The sequence below is a fragment of the Camarhynchus parvulus genome, chromosome 1, assembly GCF_901933205.1.
Source record: "Camarhynchus parvulus chromosome 1, STF_HiC, whole genome shotgun sequence".
NCBI lineage: Eukaryota > Metazoa > Chordata > Aves > Passeriformes > Thraupidae > Camarhynchus > Camarhynchus parvulus.
Genome location: NC_044571.1, coordinates 69,339,437 through 69,358,070, shown reverse-complemented (window position 1 = coordinate 69,358,070; position 18,634 = coordinate 69,339,437). Strand labels below are relative to the sequence as shown.

At 41.5% G+C, this 18,634-nt stretch overlaps 1 protein-coding gene across 1 annotated transcript in view; it reads right to left on the bottom strand.

The window, feature by feature from the left end:
* The window catches only part of FLT3 (fms related tyrosine kinase 3), a 33,222-nt gene extending 21,944 nt beyond the window's left edge, over positions 1–11,278 (bottom strand). Inside the window, exons 1-6 of the mRNA XM_030947141.1 lie at positions 11,263–11,278; positions 6,507–6,631; positions 4,801–5,003; positions 3,911–4,026; positions 1,575–1,692; positions 48–184 (exon numbers count right to left, since the gene is read on the bottom strand). Coding sequence (XP_030803001.1) covers positions 48–184; positions 1,575–1,692; positions 3,911–4,026; positions 4,801–5,003; positions 6,507–6,631; positions 11,263–11,278 — 715 coding nt within the window. The remainder of the gene's footprint in view (positions 1–47; positions 185–1,574; positions 1,693–3,910; positions 4,027–4,800; positions 5,004–6,506; positions 6,632–11,262) is intronic.
* Between the last annotated feature and the right edge of the window lie 7,356 nt (positions 11,279–18,634).

Here is an 18,634-nt window from a genome sequence, read left to right as displayed (position 1 = left end):
GCAGCAGGATTGAGCTCACATGCAACTAAACCTTAGAGGGAAGTTACCTATTGTAAAGAGGCCGGTGCATTCTCTGCCCAGGACATTGACTGCACAGCACCATATGTAAGTTTGAAATAATTCATGTTGCACCATCTGGATGCCATCTATTTCTCCAGTTTCTTCATGCCTTTTATAAGGGCAACTGCAATTACAAGCATAATTATTCATTGACTCATTTGATTAACCGCAAGCAAATAAATCTGATAAATCTCTAAGCCATGAGAATATGCAAACGATAGTGGGAAAACTGGATTTCACATATTGAATAAAAAGGAACTAGGAAAGGTGAAGATAAGAAAGTAAAAATGTCACAGTCTGAGCAGAAATGTGAGCTGAAATGACCTGAATATGCTCAAACTGGCTCTTAGAGAGGTAATGATGTGATTAAAATCCAGACAAGAGTAAAATCATAGAGGCTGAGCTTTACACCACATCTCTGATTTCCTGGTGGTGGGAGGTGCTGCAAATCCAGTAGCATAATGAGATTCAGACCCCAAACTGCCATGCTGCAGAGAAAAGCATTATTGCCCCTGTAAGTAGAATAAACTTTATATATTAATAGAATGGGAAAAATTATTTAGCTCACAAAATCACAACCCCTTGTCTTCCCAGCTCTGATACTGCTGGTGAAGCCCCCAGTGACAGGAAAAAGGGAAACATTGCATCATTTTAAAAAAGGGTAGAAAGGAAGACCATGGGAACTGCCAACATGTCAGCCTCACCTCTGTGCCTGGGAAGGTCGCAGAGCAGAGCCTCCTAGAAGCTCTGCTAAGGCACAGGGAGGTGATTTGGAACCTTCAGATCATCTCATTGAAGATGTACCTGCATATTGCAGTGCACTCAGACTCCAAAGATGAGCTTTTATGGTCCTTTTTAATCTAAAGTGTTCTATGATTGTAAGATTCAAATTTTAAAACAATGTGAAAAACTAGGGGGAAACAAGATGTCTTTGATTTGCTCTTCATCGAAGTATGAATCCAGGACAAAATTTCTAAAGCCAAGAGCTGATAGTTTCCAAAAGAGCATGATAGTCAAAATTTCTAGGTAAAATGTGTTGCAGCACTCCAAAAGTGTATCATGTGGACATAGGTTTTCAACCAGCCTGTGAGTGTGCCAACCAGCAGAGCCCATCTCCAAAAATTCTGAATCAAAGGCTCTTCTTCAGTTATCTCCCTGATAGCTGAGTAGGCACACTAAGCAGTGTAGAATCATGGAATCATTAAGATTGGAGAAGACTTCTAAGACTGAGTTCAACCATCACACTAACTCTGCCATATTCACCGCTAAACCAGGTCTCAAAGTGCCACATTACAAGTTTTCTGAACACTTCCAGGGATGGTCATTCAATTGCTTCCTCTGGCAGCCTGTTCCAGTGCTTAGCAACCCTATCAGTGAAGAAATTTTCCCTAATATAAAATCAAAACCTCTCCCAGCACATCTTGAGATCATTTATTCTCACCCTGCCACTTTTTCTTCAGAAGATGGCAAATTTTCAGTCTAGAAATTCAACATGCGTATAAACATACACATACCTCTTTTCAGGTGTTTTGCAGAATATCCACTCCACAGAGGACGGGGGGTAGCTCTCAGATACGCACTCGATAGAATCTGATTTTTCCCTTTTCCTGAAATAGGGTTTGGCTGGTTTTTCTGATAAAAATCACGCAAATGTTTCAGAAAGCTAAAATAATTTTGAAACAGTGTTTTGCTCATTTTGTAGTATGTAAAGTTTCATAGCTGTGATTTGTTTCAGGAGTTTCAACACCGAGGGAACAGAAAATGGTTTAGCCTTAGGTGCACTGTGGGTTGGTCTCATGAGCTTTTCAGCTTTGATTGCTAAATGCACGGCTTCCCCGTACCAAAGGCCTGCCTCTATAAGCCAGGGGATAATCCTGAGGCTGATACTGAAAGGTGTTAATTTGCAGTGGGTGCTATTCATATCACTGGGCAGGAGCAACTGTGATTTTGAAATCACATCCTAAACCCGTCCTTTGGTAGAGTATCTGTTGAGACTACAAAATCTGTACACAAAATGGGGTTTGCTCAGTCAGATCAGATACATGATGGAGACAGAAGGGGTGATAATGACTTCTGATAACCAGCAAACTTCTCTACTCTGCATTTGTAACCCAGGGGGAAATGATTCCTAGATAATTCCCAGCATCCTGAACCTCTCAGGCACAAACCTGGACTAGGAACAAAAAATTTAATGTATTAAAACTGCTAAAGGTTTGACTCAAATGAATAACACTGAGTCCAGTTTTAAGTAATCTTTCAATGAAATTGCAGCTGCCACATGTAAAAGTGACATTTTTCTCAGTCATACTTTCACTGTGGGCAAGGTGATGTGCTAAGGTAAAAGTAATAATCATGGCTTTGTAATTTCTGTCTTCATTTATGTCTAGGAGTTTTTTTTTTACCTACAGAAATTCACATCCAAGTTGAATGATTCACATCTAGCCTGAAGCGTTTTATAAGAGATGTAATCATGACATTAAATTCACAGGACCAAAGAGAAAGCAATCCAAGCAATTGATATGGAAAAAACCTTTACTGACATTGTTTCAAACTATTCTTGCTTGCACATATAATAACACTTTTTACCCCTAAAGCCTAATTGGTATAGAGATGGCAATTCTTGATGAAAAGTTTAATACTTTCTCCCCTCAATGAAGCTGTTAAAATTATAACTGAGGCATGCAGTAATCCTTCAAATTAAACAAGGAGAGATTAGAGGTGACTTTTCTGACACCAGAGAGAGGAAAAAAGTTAAACAGAAGAAATACTTTCAAAACAACTAAAGAGGGAAAACCTAATGTTGATTAGTCACAGTTTATTAAAACCAAGGCAAGTAATAGCTCTTGTTAAACCTGGAAGGGTTCACTAGTCTTTCAGCTGTTTGGATTGAGGTTTTGCCTTTGAAATCTCTTTTTGCAGTTTTAAATTTTATCTTTAAATTTGTCCCTTTCCAGGCAAAATAACATAATCTTTCTATTCTGTTAAAAAAACCCATGTCACTATGTGTCTTTATGGGTTTTTTTGAGATGTTTTTGGACACCCCTAGTTAGAAACCGAAGGTTGCACTTTGTTGCAGCTGTTGCCTTTGCATCAGAGATGTTTCTTGTGTGAACCTTGAGAAAACTCAATCAAATCCACTCTCACTGGGACCTTTTCAAAAAGTTGCACCTCACAGGTGCTCTGTCATGAGCATTTAACAGCAGCTAAAACCTCATCATCTCAGGCACACTTCTGTTGAGCAGCTGCAGACCTGATAAGTTTTGGTTTAAAAGACAATGAACAAGTCAAAGCTGGCGCTGAGAAGAGGGATGTTTCTTTCCCCTTTCCTCAGTGGACCTCTTGCCGTCCACAGAGTTGTAAAAGGAAAAGCAGTGAGAGAAGTGAGAGACTTAGGAGCAGGCACAACTGGAAAAGTGGCAGCAGGTCAAAGTGTGACCAGAATATAAAAGGGAAATCCTGATCTGCTCCAGATTACAACCAAGTTAGCAGCACCAACAATAAACATGTTAAAATGAAAGCAAACAAATCTAGCCCACAAGCATAGAAAGCATGAATAAAGTCATCAACAGTTTGTCCCTTTTGATACAGAGGGGAATGTTTCACAGGGGAGAAGAAAGCTTCTGCACATTTACATCTTTATTTGTTCATTTGCATGGTTTATTGACTAGAGAAAGCTGACTCACATAGTTTGTAGTTCTGACTTCAGCCTCCGAAGACAGCTCCAAGTGCTATGCTAATCTAGGAAGATGCTTGAAGTGCAGCATATGAAAGCTTCATTGCTTTGACTGAACTTGAGTCTCTGCCCTTGAACCTATTGAGGGAATGACCCCTTTCATGTAGACATACTTACTTCGGATGAGAACAGGCACAACCACTGTGTAATTGCCAGTTTTACTTGTGACCAAGAGGGTGTATGTCCCAGCTTGTCCTTCTTTTATTTTGGAAAAAGCCAAAGATGTAATATATCTATAAAACAAAAAGTTGTATTTGCCATGCTAATATGAAGAAGGTAATATGCAACACACACAATTAAATGTTAACTCTTTAGCACTTGCAAAAACCCTTCAAAGACACTGGTATTCATCATTTACACAGCGCTCTTCAACCTGGAATACTTTCTTCATGTGTCTTCGTACACAAGCAGCACATAGGAATTTACAGTCACAGTACCACATGCTTAATGCTGAGCATTGGGAGGGATGGCCTTCCTGAGCTGGAGGCAGTTCAGGAGCTCCACAGCCAAATGCTTTACCTACAGTCTCATCCTACAAGTTTTGCATGAGGAGGCAATTATGGAGCCTCAGGTTCCAGTCCAGATTTGGCTGTGAGAGTTAGAATGCTGTTACTGTTCTTGATCTGCACTGTGATCCTAAAAGTCACATAATTCTTCATGCCTCTTTTTCTTTGGCTATAAAATCACAATTTTTCCTCATGAGCATGGCAAAGCTCAAACCCATCAATGTCAGAGAGTGCCTGGAGACTCCCATGCAGGATGCTATACAAACTAAAATAACAAGCTTATTTTAAAATGTTCTTGGTTTTAAGATTCATATGTGTACATTGATCTAAATGACAATCAGTAATGTGCTGCTGGGTGACAACAGTTAAGGATTAAGAGACTGAAAAAGATAATGCATACATGAAATCAAACACAGGCACAGTCACAGAAAACATTCGATTTGCATTCTAAAAGAAAAGATCTTTTAAAGGATCTTTGATCCAGTACATTCCTTGACTTACCTATTCTCTGAGTCGAAAGAAAGTTTACAGGCTTTGCTCTTTTTAAAGAACCAAAAGCATGAAATGATATTTGAAATGCTCATTGTTATTCTTAATTCAATATCTTCAAATACATTGACTTCCACATTTTTTATTGTTTGGTAGATGTTTTCTGTTCCTTGAGAATTCAAGTAACACCCAAGATCTTCCAAAATATTATGAACCTGCAATGCAGGAGGACAGACTGTTAGGTATTTATTAGCAGTTAGCTTTATTTGCTTTTTTTTAAATCAGATATTTTTAAAGGATGATCTTTTTATAATTTCTACCATCCAACCTATTAATAAATACATTGAATTCTACTGCATGAGGAACCTCTGTAGGGCTCCTGTTGAATTAGTCAATTCTGTTCTCTAGACAAACATCACAGAACAAACTTAGCCAGAGCCATGATAATTTCTGCAAGTGATACAGGTTATTCGTTACACTTGATTTTGTTTCCTTTTATTTAGAGCCATAGGGAGACACAGAACTATAATAAAACCTTTCTGTTTGCAACTTGGATGCAAAGGCAGGGTCAGAATGTTGGGTTTATTTTAGCATCTCACTGCTTGTCATTGCATCCTCTGGCTAGACTGCTCCTCAGCTCCTTAGAGGCTTTACTAGGTAAGGAACATTTGGGTTGGATGCTGTCATATTTTTCATTTCCTCACTCCTGTGTACAGCTAAAGGAGAATCGCAAACAGAAACAGAATCTTCCACAGTCATTCTGAAAGCCACCAACGGATTAGTGAGTCTCTAAGATTAGCTGCAGCAAAAGGTAGCAAGGAAGTAGCTCTGTCTGAAGTGGAGCCCTAAAAGTCTCCATTGCTTTGTTGGGTGAATTTTATCCAGTGTAAGTTAATGAAAGGACAGAGTTCATTGCATCCCCATTTTGCTTGTTTTGTTGGTTCTTCTCATGCCTCTCTCCTTTCTACTTTCTCTTGACCTGAGAAGTACCCAGAAATAACAGCCAAATTCTGCCTTGTCAGATACAAGGACAGCACAGCTTTGGCTGCTATACCTTCATTTGTTATTTGAATTACTGATTCATTTGTTCAGGAATAAAAAGATTTCATAAGACTTCCTTGAAACAAGAATCCTCAAGAAATATTTTAACCACAGGTCTCAGCTGATTTATAATTTAGTTACACATCACCTCCCCCTGGTTTTCTACCATTTTGAGTCAGAAGAGAAGAAAATAAAATTGTATTTGATTGTCCAGCTTTGGTGTCGAAGTCAAAGTTTGGACCTGGCAGAGATTTATGGGCTTTGGCGTTGGGAATAGAGGGCAGTACAGCTTTCTGTCACACCCAGCAGCTATGGCACACACCCCCCATGGCCTTGGCAGTCTCCTCTTAAGGGCACATATTTTCATATGTATTTTTACACTGATACATTGCCAACAATATCCAGCAATATTCGGGCATGCTGATATAAGATAACATCAAGATGTTAATAAAAAAGCCAGTTTTAGAGAAAACTGGTACTTAACTATTCACAGTTTCAGAGTCTGGATTTTCAGATATGTATTCCTCTAACCTTCTGGAGCCATATTTGGCATAACCCTAGTGATTTTGTCTGTGATGTCCTCACATTCTAAATGTTTAGGGTGTTGTAACTTTCTGGGAAGGTATCCTGGAGTGGACAGGAACATTTTATAAGCAACTTGTTCTCTATTATATCACCTTAGGAGCTGCTGATGTCTCTGGTGCTTCTGAACCTTCATCTTTCTGGCTGATAAACCCACACGTGATTTCAGATGTATTTTGAGTCATTGTAGAAGCGAAAGCAACTGCTGTCATAACAAAAACTGCAAAACAGAAACACATGCAATAAAGTCTAGATCTCTGCTATGGGGTTGTAGTTTTAGTTAAAATACAACTAAACTGTAGAAAGATTACATCTTTAAAAAAAAAAGCCAAACTGAATATGCAGACATAGTGTATGAATATGCTAACTCTGCATTCATGTATTGAAGCTGAGTGGAAGCTCTGTTTGGAGAACCTTTCAAAAGCACAGGCACATCACACTTTACAAGTATGTCCCATAATACTGCAGAGAAAAGTCTAAAGACAAAAGCCAATGTGTGTTATAGGCGCTCCTTTAGAAACAGCATTGCCAAACACAGATGCTCTCTTGCACTTCCCTTTTTCATCCTTGTGCTGGAAAGCACCAAACCCTGCAGCACCAAACTCTGCAGCACTGAGATGGAAGATGATCATGCACCTTCTTTCCCACAGAAGGCAAAGGCAAGGACTGGGAAAATGAGAACCATCTGCTGTAGGAGATCAGGTTTGAAAACATCTAGGGAACATGAAGGTGAACAAGTCCATGGGACCTGATGGGATGCGTCTGAGAATCCTGAGGGAACTGGCAAAGTGGGTAAGCTGCTATCCATCATATTTGAGAAGCTGTGCCAGTCCTGTAAAATTCCCACTGATAGAAAAAGGGAAAACATAAATCCCCTTTTCAAAGGAGAAAAATAAAGACCTGGAGAACTACAGGACAGGCAGTCTTAGTGCCTGTCAGGGTTATGGAGCAGATCCTCCTGGAAGCTATAAGAAGGCACATGGAAAATAAGGAAGTCACTGGTTGTTGGTGACAGCCAACATGACTTCACAAGAGCAAATGGCACCTGGCAGATCTGGTTGGTCAATGGATGGATGGTCAAAAGTTTGATGTCCAAGCAGAGAGCAGTGACAAGTATTCCTGAGGGGTCAGAACTGGGACCTATATGTTTTAACATCTTTATCAATGACATGGACAGTAGGATCAAGCGCATTCTCAGCAAGTTTGTTAATGACACCAAGCTGTGTGCTGCAGGCAATCCTGGAGAGAAGGGATTCCATCCAGAGGGACCTGGGTTGGCTTGAGGGGTGAGCCTGTGGGAACCTCATGATGTTCAATAAGACCAAGTGAAGGGTGCTGCACCTGGGTCAGGGCAATCCCAAGCACAACACAGGCTGAGTGAAACATTGATTGAGAGCAGCCCCAGGGCAGAAGGACTCAGGAATGTTGGTGGATGAGGAGCTCAACATGAGCTGGCAGTGTCCATTTGCAGCACAGAGAGCCAACTTCATCCTGGGGTGCATCAAAAGCAGCGTGGGGAGCAGGTCAAGGGGAGAGATTCTGCCCCTCTGCTCTGCTCTTGTGAGACCCCACCTTCTGTACTCCCAGCTCTGAGGTACAGAAGGACATGGAGTCATTGGAGCATGTTCAGAGGAGGCCCACAAAGATCATCAGAGTATTATCAAAGATTATCTCCTGTGGAGACAGGTTGAGAGACTGGGGGCTGTTTAGCCTGGAGAAGAGAAGGCTGCCTTTCAGCACCTTGCAGGCACCTGAAGGGGGCTAGAAGAGAGCTGGAGGGGGATGTTTTACAAGGGCAAGGGGGAATGTTTCAACTGAAAGAGGGCAGGTTTAGATTAAATATTAGGAAGAAATTCCTCATTAGGAAGGTGTTGAAGCACTGAATGAGGCTGCTCAGAGGAATTGTGGATGCCCCAGGTAGCAGAAGTCCTTTCTCCTTATGTGTAAAGAGCAGTGTGGGAAAGCTTCTGATGCCTCAAAGGCATCATGTCTCCACAATGCTTCCTATAAGCCTTTCTGAAGGACTGCAGCTTGAAAGGTCACCTTTCAGCTTTAAAGGAGCTACAGTAACCATGTACCCACTACTACACCAAACAGAAGGAAGACTGTATAGCTGGCTGGGTGAAACGTGTCTGATTTCCATTAATTCCCTAAAGCCAGACATCAACAGTACAAATAAGCAGTGAATCATAAAATAACATCTTTCTCTTGGCAACCTGAAATATTTCTGCCCTCAGGCCTTGGCATTTTGCTTTGTTTTCTTTTTTTTCCCCTTAGTTCCTGAGATGGTTGCACACAACGCTAGGTGCAGAGTTGAAAGAAGGAAAGAAGGTAAATATATCATAAAGTACTTGAAGGATGAATGTGATGAGTCTCTTTCTGCAAGCAATGAAGGAGCAAAACTGGAAATAGGAAGAAATTAGTTAGAGTTGTTGCCATATCCTCCTCGCCATTTGTATCTTCTGGAACTGTCTGAGCTCTGAGCTGGCAACACTTTGACAATCTCTTCTCCTTGCCAAACTGTATTAAGGCTGAATCTTTCTCATTCAGGCACCCAGCATACACTTCATTTTGGTTGCCACCTTTCTGCAGCATGCACAGGCAATGGTCTGCTTTTGCAGATGTCTGAGTAAAACCCTGCCTGTCATCCCTAAGAAGGATGAACGTGATTTCTTTGTGGAGACATGTATCTCCATCCTTTGGCTATAAAAATAGTAATGGCACTTCTTGAGATGGAGTGCGAGCAGGCAGCTGAAAGGCAGATATGCATTAGGTATCTACACCAAGCATGCTGAATTCCTTCCACCAGTGCAACTCAGGTTCCTAGATCCCTCTCTAGCCTTTCACCAGGTCCTTCTCTGCTCAGCATTCTCCACTTCTGTTGGTTTGTTGGCTGATTCTTTCACCCTTTTCAAAGCAGAGACCATTCACCTCGCTCATGGTCAGGGATTTAGCTGATGGAAACCCATGTCCTCTGATTTCTAAAACACACCAGCAGAAACCACCTGAAAATATGACCTCAAAATCTCAACTCATTTGGCGTGCTGAGTATTCCCTTGCTTTATGTTTCTGATTTCTGAATTTCAGCTTCTGATTGTAGAAGTTAACCCATGTATCTCATTGTGGAATTACTCTATTTTGCTCATGTTGCCTTGTCAGAGGGAGTCCTAAGGCCACAGCAGAAAAGTATTTAAACACCAACAGGGAGCAGATTTGCAGCCAAAAGTTAGACAGCTGTAGCAACCAGACTGTGAGTGAGACATGCAAACAAAGTGTCTGATGAGCTGGAACTGCATCTGTAAAGGATGGTGTGAGGGACTACGCTGGAAGCAGTGAGCACTGTGACATCCTCATGTGTAAGTAAAAATGTGACTCCTCTTCATGTAAACTGCAACAGCTTGCCACTGCTGTGGTGTACCTTTATTCCTGTGAAGGATTTTAGGGTAAGGAAGGATGTTTTGAACCTGACATGATTCCAGATGCTTTACAGTGAGAAACAAATAAGTAATATGATAGTAAGAAGTATCTACATGATATTGAGTGGCCTAAGTTTGTGTAGGTCTTGCAGATTTGTGTAGGACAAAATAGAAAATCAGAGCATGAAAGAGCCTTTCGGAAAAAGTAAAAGAAACACTAGGAAAGAAGAAAAGAAAGAAACACTAGGGAAATGGTAATGTTCTGATTTGCCATCTTGATCTTTCAACTTCTACGTGGCCTCTTCAAGGGCTGCTTTTATGGTCTGCACATCAGCTATCCTCCTGAAAACCCAAATTAAGAACTGCAGAGACTGAAAGCACTGGGCAAAGAATATCAAATATGTAGCATGCATAATCCTATTGTCTATTGCTGAGCTAGAGTGAAGCTGAAATGAAAATAAATTGCTGCCTCTGAACAATGTTTGTTTATGCCTGCTTTCCATCTTCATTATCTTTTTATAGGTTATACAAAAATAAAGGCAGTAAGAGAAATCTTGTTCTCACTGCAGTCAGACAAACATCTAGTTGCCATAGATGGAGCCAAGATGTGTTGGCACATACTTGGGGAAATGCCTGTAAAAGCAAAAAGGGAGCTTATGGGTTATGGGGCTGACAAGAAAGGTCTGAATCTACTGAAGAGATACCAAACCAAGAAGCTCTGTTTAAGCTAGTTCAGGTATCAGATGAATGCAACTGCTTCCAAAAGTTTATTTTCAAAAGGGGGTGACAAAAGTAGCCTTTGGAAGACTGGGAAAACCACTCCAAAATATGCTGGAAGTCTGAGGTAACTAGAAAGACAATAGCTTGGAAACTGGAGAACTGTGAATGATGAAAACCTTTCTCTTCATACCAAGGGATGCATCTTGTATTTGTATTCAGCTCAGGGTGCTTAATATTTTACATAGCAGCCAGGCCTTTCCTAGACATAGAACAATCTTCCACTCTGCTTTACAGCTCAGAAGATTTACATAAAGCAAACTGTGATTTGGGTCTTCTTTGGTTTCTGACTGTGTCCTCTGAATGTGACTCTGAATTAACTTTCCAAATTTTCTTTGTGATCAGGAGAGGCAGATAGACCCTTTCTTCCAGGAAAACTGTTATGTCTGTCATGACTTGTGAGAAAAAAGTCTTCAAAGTAGTGGTATTAAGCTCATGGATGAGCTTAATATTCATTCATTAACTCTTTAAAACCCCCACTTTTGTGTGTGGTAGTCTTTTTCTCAAATTACCCCCAGAGTGGTGGATCCTGAATTGACAATTGTACTCAATATGAATATGCTAAAAATCTGAGGGAGACAGGACAGGTAAAAAGAACCGATCTTAAACTAGTTCCCACCTTTTAATCATATCTCATTTCTCTCCCATCAAATCTAACTTTTGTCCTTCCTCATCTTTTCGCATATCTTCCTTCCTCAGCATCTTCCCCCTTTCAGCTTAAATGACTCCCAGCTCAGAAAAATATGCACCTCGTGAGTTCATTCTCATCTGATGGTAGGGCCATAGGTGTTGCTCCTTGTTTTGGAATAATAACCATGTTAGAACAGGGTTTAACAAGCAAGGTGAGTGACAAGATGCCTCTGCTGCAGCTCATACTAATTGTGACCAGCTGTTGGAACACTGCCTGGGGTATGTCTGGGTCAGGAGCATTTATCTGGTCCTACCAGTTAGTTACAATAAATGTCACGTGAATTGATTTAAATATTCACAGTCGTGTTCAAGCATGATTGAGATTTGAGGTGGAAAGAAGCCTATAGAGTGTGATGGCTCTATGTGGAGGGTTTAGAGGGAGGGGACAAGAATCTCTAGACTTGAATCACTGAGCAAGACAGCAGAGAGAAAGTGGAGCAGGGTAGGTTGTGTGGCTTCAAAAAGTGCTCAATTTGGGTCTGTGTACCGAGTCAAAAACGAATAATGGGGTCCAACACTGACACTATCCAACATCCTGGAATGTTACTGTCACCTGCCGGTCTGGTTTGCCATGGCCTGCAGCCCTTCGCGCAGATTATTTTTCCACCTGCATCTGCCACCACCACCTCCCTTGCCCCAAGAACTCCTCTCCAACCTTTGCCACCTTCGCAGGCGCTGGCAGCCCACGCTGTTTGTCCGGGACAGCGTCCGTGAATCAGAAAAAGACAGTGACCGAAGAATCAGAAAAGGTGCTGGTATAGAACGGGGTCTCCTCCTCCTGCAGGGTCAAAGAATGTGGTGTTGAGGTTACGGTCTATAAGGAGTATTGTGATTCCTGCAGCAAGGACTGGAAGGGACAGCAGTAGGAGTACTGCGGTAATTAGGACTGATCAGACGAATAGGGGGTTTGGTATTGTGAGAGGGCAGGAGGTTTTATGTCGATTGCTGTTGTAACGAAGTTGATTGCCCCTAGGATTGAAGGGATACCAGCTAGGCGCAGGGAGAGCACGGGCACGCAGCAGCAACAGCAGCGGCGGTGGGGCGGGAGGGCAGGAGGCAGGGGGCGCTGCGGCCCCGCGCGGCCGTCCCGCGCATCCCGGCGCTGCCGCGGGAATGCCGGCGGGATACGGGCGCGGCGCCCACCCCTAACTCGGCCAGTTCTCCCTCCTGGGTGATTGCAGAGGAGATGCAATGCTTTTTTATATTCTTAACGTGACACAGAATTGCCTTGTAAATTCTTTCATGCGTTCGTTAAATGGCTGATGACTGACTTCATTATCTTTTTTTTCCCCCATGGAATCTCCAGCAAACATTTTCCATTTTTTTGTTGAAAGACAGAAAGCTTAAAAATACATCAGAAAGTTAGGGGAGAGTCCGGAACACAAGTCTGATGAGATGCAGCTGAGGGAGCTCAGCCTGGAGGAAAGAAGGCTAATGGGGGACCTTATTGCTCTCTACAACTACCTTAGAGTAAGTGTGGTGAGCTGGGGATCAGCCTCTTCTCCTAGGTAAGAAAATCAGAGGATGAGAGGAAATGGACTCAAATTATGTCAAGGGAAGTTTAGATTGGATATCAGGAACAATTTCTTCATGAAAGGTTGGTCATGTGTTGGAGCAGGATGCCCAGGGAAGAGGTTGAGTCACTATCCTTGGAGGTATTTAAAAGACCTACAAATGTAGCACTTCGGGACATGATTTGGTAGTGAACTTGGCAGTGCTGGATTAATGCTTGGACTTGATGATTTTATAGGTCTTTTCCAACCTAAATGATTCTATGAGTCTCTGATTTTGAAAAAAAAAATAGAAAAAAATTTGGGTTTTCTTTTTATTAAACTAGAACTTGTCACAGTGAGTAAACCTGCATCCAGTGCAAGTCTCAGCAAAGGGTTTTGCTGGTTGATAACATCCATTTTATGTCAGTTTCTGTAGTGAAACAACACTGCCTCTCCTAAGAAGTTTGTTTCCCTAGTTCTCCCAAATTTAATCTATGCCTTAATCTAAAAGATCTTCTTCAACATATGAGAAACAGAGAAGTTTCCTCAATCTGTCTCAGAAAACTACTGCCAAGACCCACCTACTTCAACAGAGCCTGACACAAGCAACAGGGAAAACTGTCCATTCTGTTTAAAACTCTGTATTTTAAATTTTCCTCATCTCTTCATCAACCCTCCAATTTCAGGTCCCAGATGAAAACAGCTGCAATAAATTTGCTCTTTCATGGGTTTTTTTAAGAAGTGCCTAATATCTTGGTCAGTGTTTTCAAATTTTCCTCTGTCTTGTTCTGTCCTAAGAAATTTTAGTACAGATTTCAGCAAGCTTCATCTTTTGGATAAAATGATGCTTTTCAGTGCTAATACCTGTCTTAGAGTAGGACGGTCAGCAGCCCAGCCGATGGCTCATTGCAGACAACTTGTAAATTATATAGAGATTTTATCAAAGAATAATTGAGATGGCTGAAGCTTTCAAATAAGGTATCACATGGGGCATACATTTTACACTCCTCTGTTGGAAAACCAGACAAAAACTTACCCCAAAGAACAGGCAGCTGTGAGTCAGCAGATACTCCTGTTTTTACTGATTACTTATAGGTATGTTAGACTCAGCGCCGTACGTAGCAACAATACGCTCACAGTGAGAGGAAGTGCAGGAGTATTTTTCTCTTGGTACTGTTACATATCCAGTGTTATTGATTAATTTTGCCATTGACTTTATTGCAGACCAATATCCAAACTATGCCTTGTTGATAAAAATAGTGATTTCTGCCTTCATTAAGTCAGGAAGAATAACAACCTGGTTTGACTGCTCAGGCTGGTGCTCACAGGAACCTCACTGAAATCCCTGCTGCTTTAGCCACATTTTGGGTGATTCCAGCCACTTGTGATTCAGTTTGCAAAGAATAACTGGGACATTTGAGGACACCCTTTTTTAGGAAGTGGCTGAAAGGTGGCTGAAAATACAGTGAACCTCAGCTACCATGGCAACCTCTCTGAGGAAGACCCTATACTGTGGCTGGTTCTTCTTCTGCTTCTTGTCCACATCTTCCGTCCTCTCAAGGGAGCTTCTTCTTGGCTCCCATATTACCTTTCCACCCCACTAAGTAGGGTGAACAATGAGCCACATTAGGAGGAGTTTTGCCAGCAGACAGAACTCCTTTGCCTCTACTCAGCACTGTCAAGGACACACCTGGAGTCCTGTGCCAAGCTATGGGCTTCTCAGTGAAAGAGAGACATGGGCATACTGGAGAAAGTGCAATGGAGTGCCACAAAGATGATTATGGGATAGGAACATCTCTCCTATGAGGAAAGGCTGAGAGAACTGGGACTGTTCAGCACAGGGAAGAGAAAGCTCAGAGGCACAAACACCTGAAGGGAGTGTGCAAAGAGGATGGAGCCTGGCTTTCCTTTGTTGTGCCCAGTGACACAGAGGCAACGAGCACAGACTTTTCCACCATATAGGGGACCAAACGTGGACACACATTGCCCAGAGAGGTGGTGGTCTCCGCCCTCAGAGGTATTGAAATGCTACCTGGACAGGATCCTAAGCAGCTGGCTTTAGAAGGCTCTGCTTGAGCAGTGGGGTTGGACCAAATGACTTCCAGAGGTCCCTTCCCCAACCCTGCTGTGACTGTGTGAACAACTGAACAACTTTGTGGGCAAAGAAGCACCGGTGTGGTGCCACCACAGAGGCCTCCCACAAATCAGAAAGTGGCATTGGGCTGTCCTTATCCTTGATTGTTCTCTAGAGGATGTTTGCTCATGGGAATGGCATGTTTGTGCTATTAAGAAGCTGGATAGACAACCCTGAAGTAAGGTAAACAGATCCATCTCATCTAATGACATAAGTAAGTTTGCTTTAACTCTTTTTCTTTTTTTTTTTTTTCTGCTCTGTGTTTAAGTGCTCCAGTCTCATTACCCAACACACTGTAGCACTTCTACAGACATTAGTGGAATTATTAACTTCTTGCAAGCAAAGGCTACTTTAACTTAAGTATCTAAGGGTAAAGGTATAAGAGTCCTCACACAAATTCAAAACAGAGAAAAAGGTCTGCCTGAAACAGAAATGAAAACAGAAGGTGGCAGATAAAGAACTGATACTCCTTGTCATCCTAGTATGGCAAAACTTCCCTTTTAAATGAAAACAGGTTTCTATAATTGACTAGATGATACTGTCCTTACTTTCCTGGAAGAGGGAATAAGGAGGGAACACAGGGCTGAGATGTGTATAGAGGAAGAATGGACTGAAAGAGGGAGAGTGGGAAAGAAGAATTTTGTTGCAAAATAAGAAAAGACAAAAATAAATCTGAGATATTTGAAAAAAAAATCACAGTTGCTATTTGGAACTAAATATGGTAAAAATTAACAAAATAAATACTAGTTGTTCTTATTTGTCTCATTAGGAGGCTAGGGTTAAAAATAATTTTAATTCCAAAGCAGTTGTACAAATGTAAAATCCAACATATTCCTTATAGACCATGTAATAATAAATCACTTTTCAAACTAGCCCTTCTATCTCACACATTAGAAATCTTGTCTACCACCAAAGGAGTAAATACTGTCTTTTACAGCAGTAACAGAGCCAAACATCCAGGCAATAAGCTAGCTTTTCTATATGTTTGCCCTGTCCATTTTTTTTTTCAGCAATTTTAAAGGAAGATTTTCAGAAAACCTAAATCAACCCAGTGTTCTGAACCAGCTTCTCAGCTGAAATGCCAGTTTCATGAAGTTTCAGGTATTTTGACAGATACATTTTCAGAAGCCTGTGAGCAGGAGGTGCTCCATGCCATATTATTTTGGGGGTCATTATAGGAGGGGCTCCTGCAGCAGGACAGGATGCCCACAGCTCTGCTCTGCTGACAAACCTGCCTCTGCTGAGCAGCCACAGCAGCAGCACCCACCCAACCCTGGGCAGAGATGTGGGGGCAGCCCTGGAAGTCAGGCTGCACTCTGGGCACCTTTCTGCTTCTCAGTACCTTGGAATATGGGTAACCAGAGGAATTTTCTGGAGAAAAGAAGGGGAAGAGTGAATGGTTCCAAACCTCAAAAGAAACAAACACCCATAGTTTTAAGTTGCATTTACTTCCATTGGAAAACAACTGTTTTCCTGCACAGTCCTTTCACCTTCAGGAATCTTCAGAAGTGATACCTTATCTTCTGATCCATGAAATATATGGTGATGGATGACCATGAATATGTGGTCTGCTGGGCCAAACAGTTTCCCTGAGTGAGCAAACCATGTACTGGCCTTATCCAACACTCACAACCAGCTTGCACCCAAGTTTTTGCATGTTTTGGAAAAGAGACAAGATCAAACTTGATTCCCCCTGGGGTGCTCATTGATTTCACCTCCCTGCCAGTGGCAGGGCTCAGTGCCTGAACTTGCTCTGGAATGTTTGTCAGCTGTTTTGTTGGAGAGAAATCGGTGTATTGCTGGGAGTTGAACAGATCCTGCAGGTGGCTGGGTCCCACACATTTCTAGGTTCTCCTCCAAAAGAAACATGCTGGCCCATCTCATATTTTCCAGGATCTCTGCCATAGGAATTTAATGAACACTTGTATGTTCTGTGAGGGAAATTTTGACAGTAATGCCCTATAATTTTTGTGCAGTCAGACACACCATAATCTAATCTGGACCTTGTTTGGATCTGAGTTTGCAGTCCTTGCTCATCTACAATTTCCTCTCATTTGCCAGTCACAGGGAGATCTTAGGCAGCTTCTCACATCTTCATTTCTCTCAGGTGCCCTGAAACTGGGTTTCATGAACATCTCTCAGTAAGAAAGGGGTGCAATTAAAAAAAAGGGAGCAGGAGTGGTTGTTAGTGGAAAACTTCCTCTGATGAGAAAGGTCACTGAAAGTTTCTTTTTACAAAATTCTCCAATTTGTAAAACATGAAACTACTACTGCCTCTGTTCCCAGGCCCCATCCATGCTCCTACCTCATCCACTAATGCAAGGTTAATTGTATGCTAGATAACATTCCCTTTAGCCACAAACTCTTGTTTGGGATGACCAGAAGAACGTAAGATGAGAAACTGGAATAGTGCTTTTAATGTATACAGCTCTATTTACATATATATTGTATCGTGTATATTGTTTTCTGAAGTTCTTGGGATTAAATTCCTTGCTGCTGGGGAGCATTTATTTGCAGCAAGTAACACAGGCAAGATGCTTGTTATTTCTTGAAATGTTTGCAGGGCCTGTAAGTTCTGGGCCTGTAATTTTAAGACTGACCTGCTGCCTTAAGTCTAAAGATATATTGTAGAGATTTCCCTACAGGTGTTATTATTCTTTAGCTTTCCTTTGCTGGTTAAGTGTTGCCATTTCTGATGACACTGGTTCATCATACGGATACCATCTGTTGTCTGCACAATTCATTGCTCAGCCTTATCTCCAGACAACAGATTCTTAAAGGGAACACAGGCATTTTAAAGAAAGTGTATATAATTCATTATATGCTTCACATTATTTACATCAAAATTGTTTTTAAGAGTGATCTGTTAGAGACACGTGTGGAACTAGCAGATCTCAGGATTTTTTCTGTCAAGTCTGTCTCTGATGCTTCAGATCCTAACTGTCTTGTATGTCCAAAAGCATTTGCATTTTTTCCCTATAATAGCCAGCCTTATGAGAAGAAACACTGCCTCCCTGTACACATTGCCTTGACTAAATAATATCTCAGCAGGAAGAACACCAGTCCTCCTAGAGGATAATCATATCTTGGGGCTCTCACACCTTTTGCTCTCTCTGCAGAACTGTCTCTTAGCCATGCTGACAGGGCCCTTTGGGCACCATCACATCCCAGATGCTAGTAACTTTTATTTATTTTGTTAGGCAGCCTGCAAAAGTAGCAAAGCCCAGTCAAGAAGAAAACACAGAAATCCCTCTTTGACGGGGTTTGCTTAGTAGTATCAGCAGTCATGCAAAGCATGAGATCATAAATTATTCATTTTCATTTTTACTCCACCTTCTCTTCAAATAGCTCACGTAGACTTTCAACAATGAATGAATAATATCTAACAATTTCTCTTTGAAGTAAATATCATTATCTCTGTATATGGAGCTGAAAATGGACCACAGGTTGTTAAAAAACTTTCTCAGGTATGCACCAGAACTATATCAATCAGGAGAAAAACATGCACTCGGTCCTCGATTTTGAATCAGCAAGATCATTTTTGATAGGAACAAGCCATTAATTTTAGAGAAAAACAGTTTCAGGTATTTGAGATGGAAACAAATGCTATTTCCTTTTTTCTTAACAGTTAATTGCTGGGCTGGTTTTCAGTAGAGGAAAACAAACTTTAAATTCCAAAACTCTTCACTCTAACAGTAAAGAAAGGTACTTTC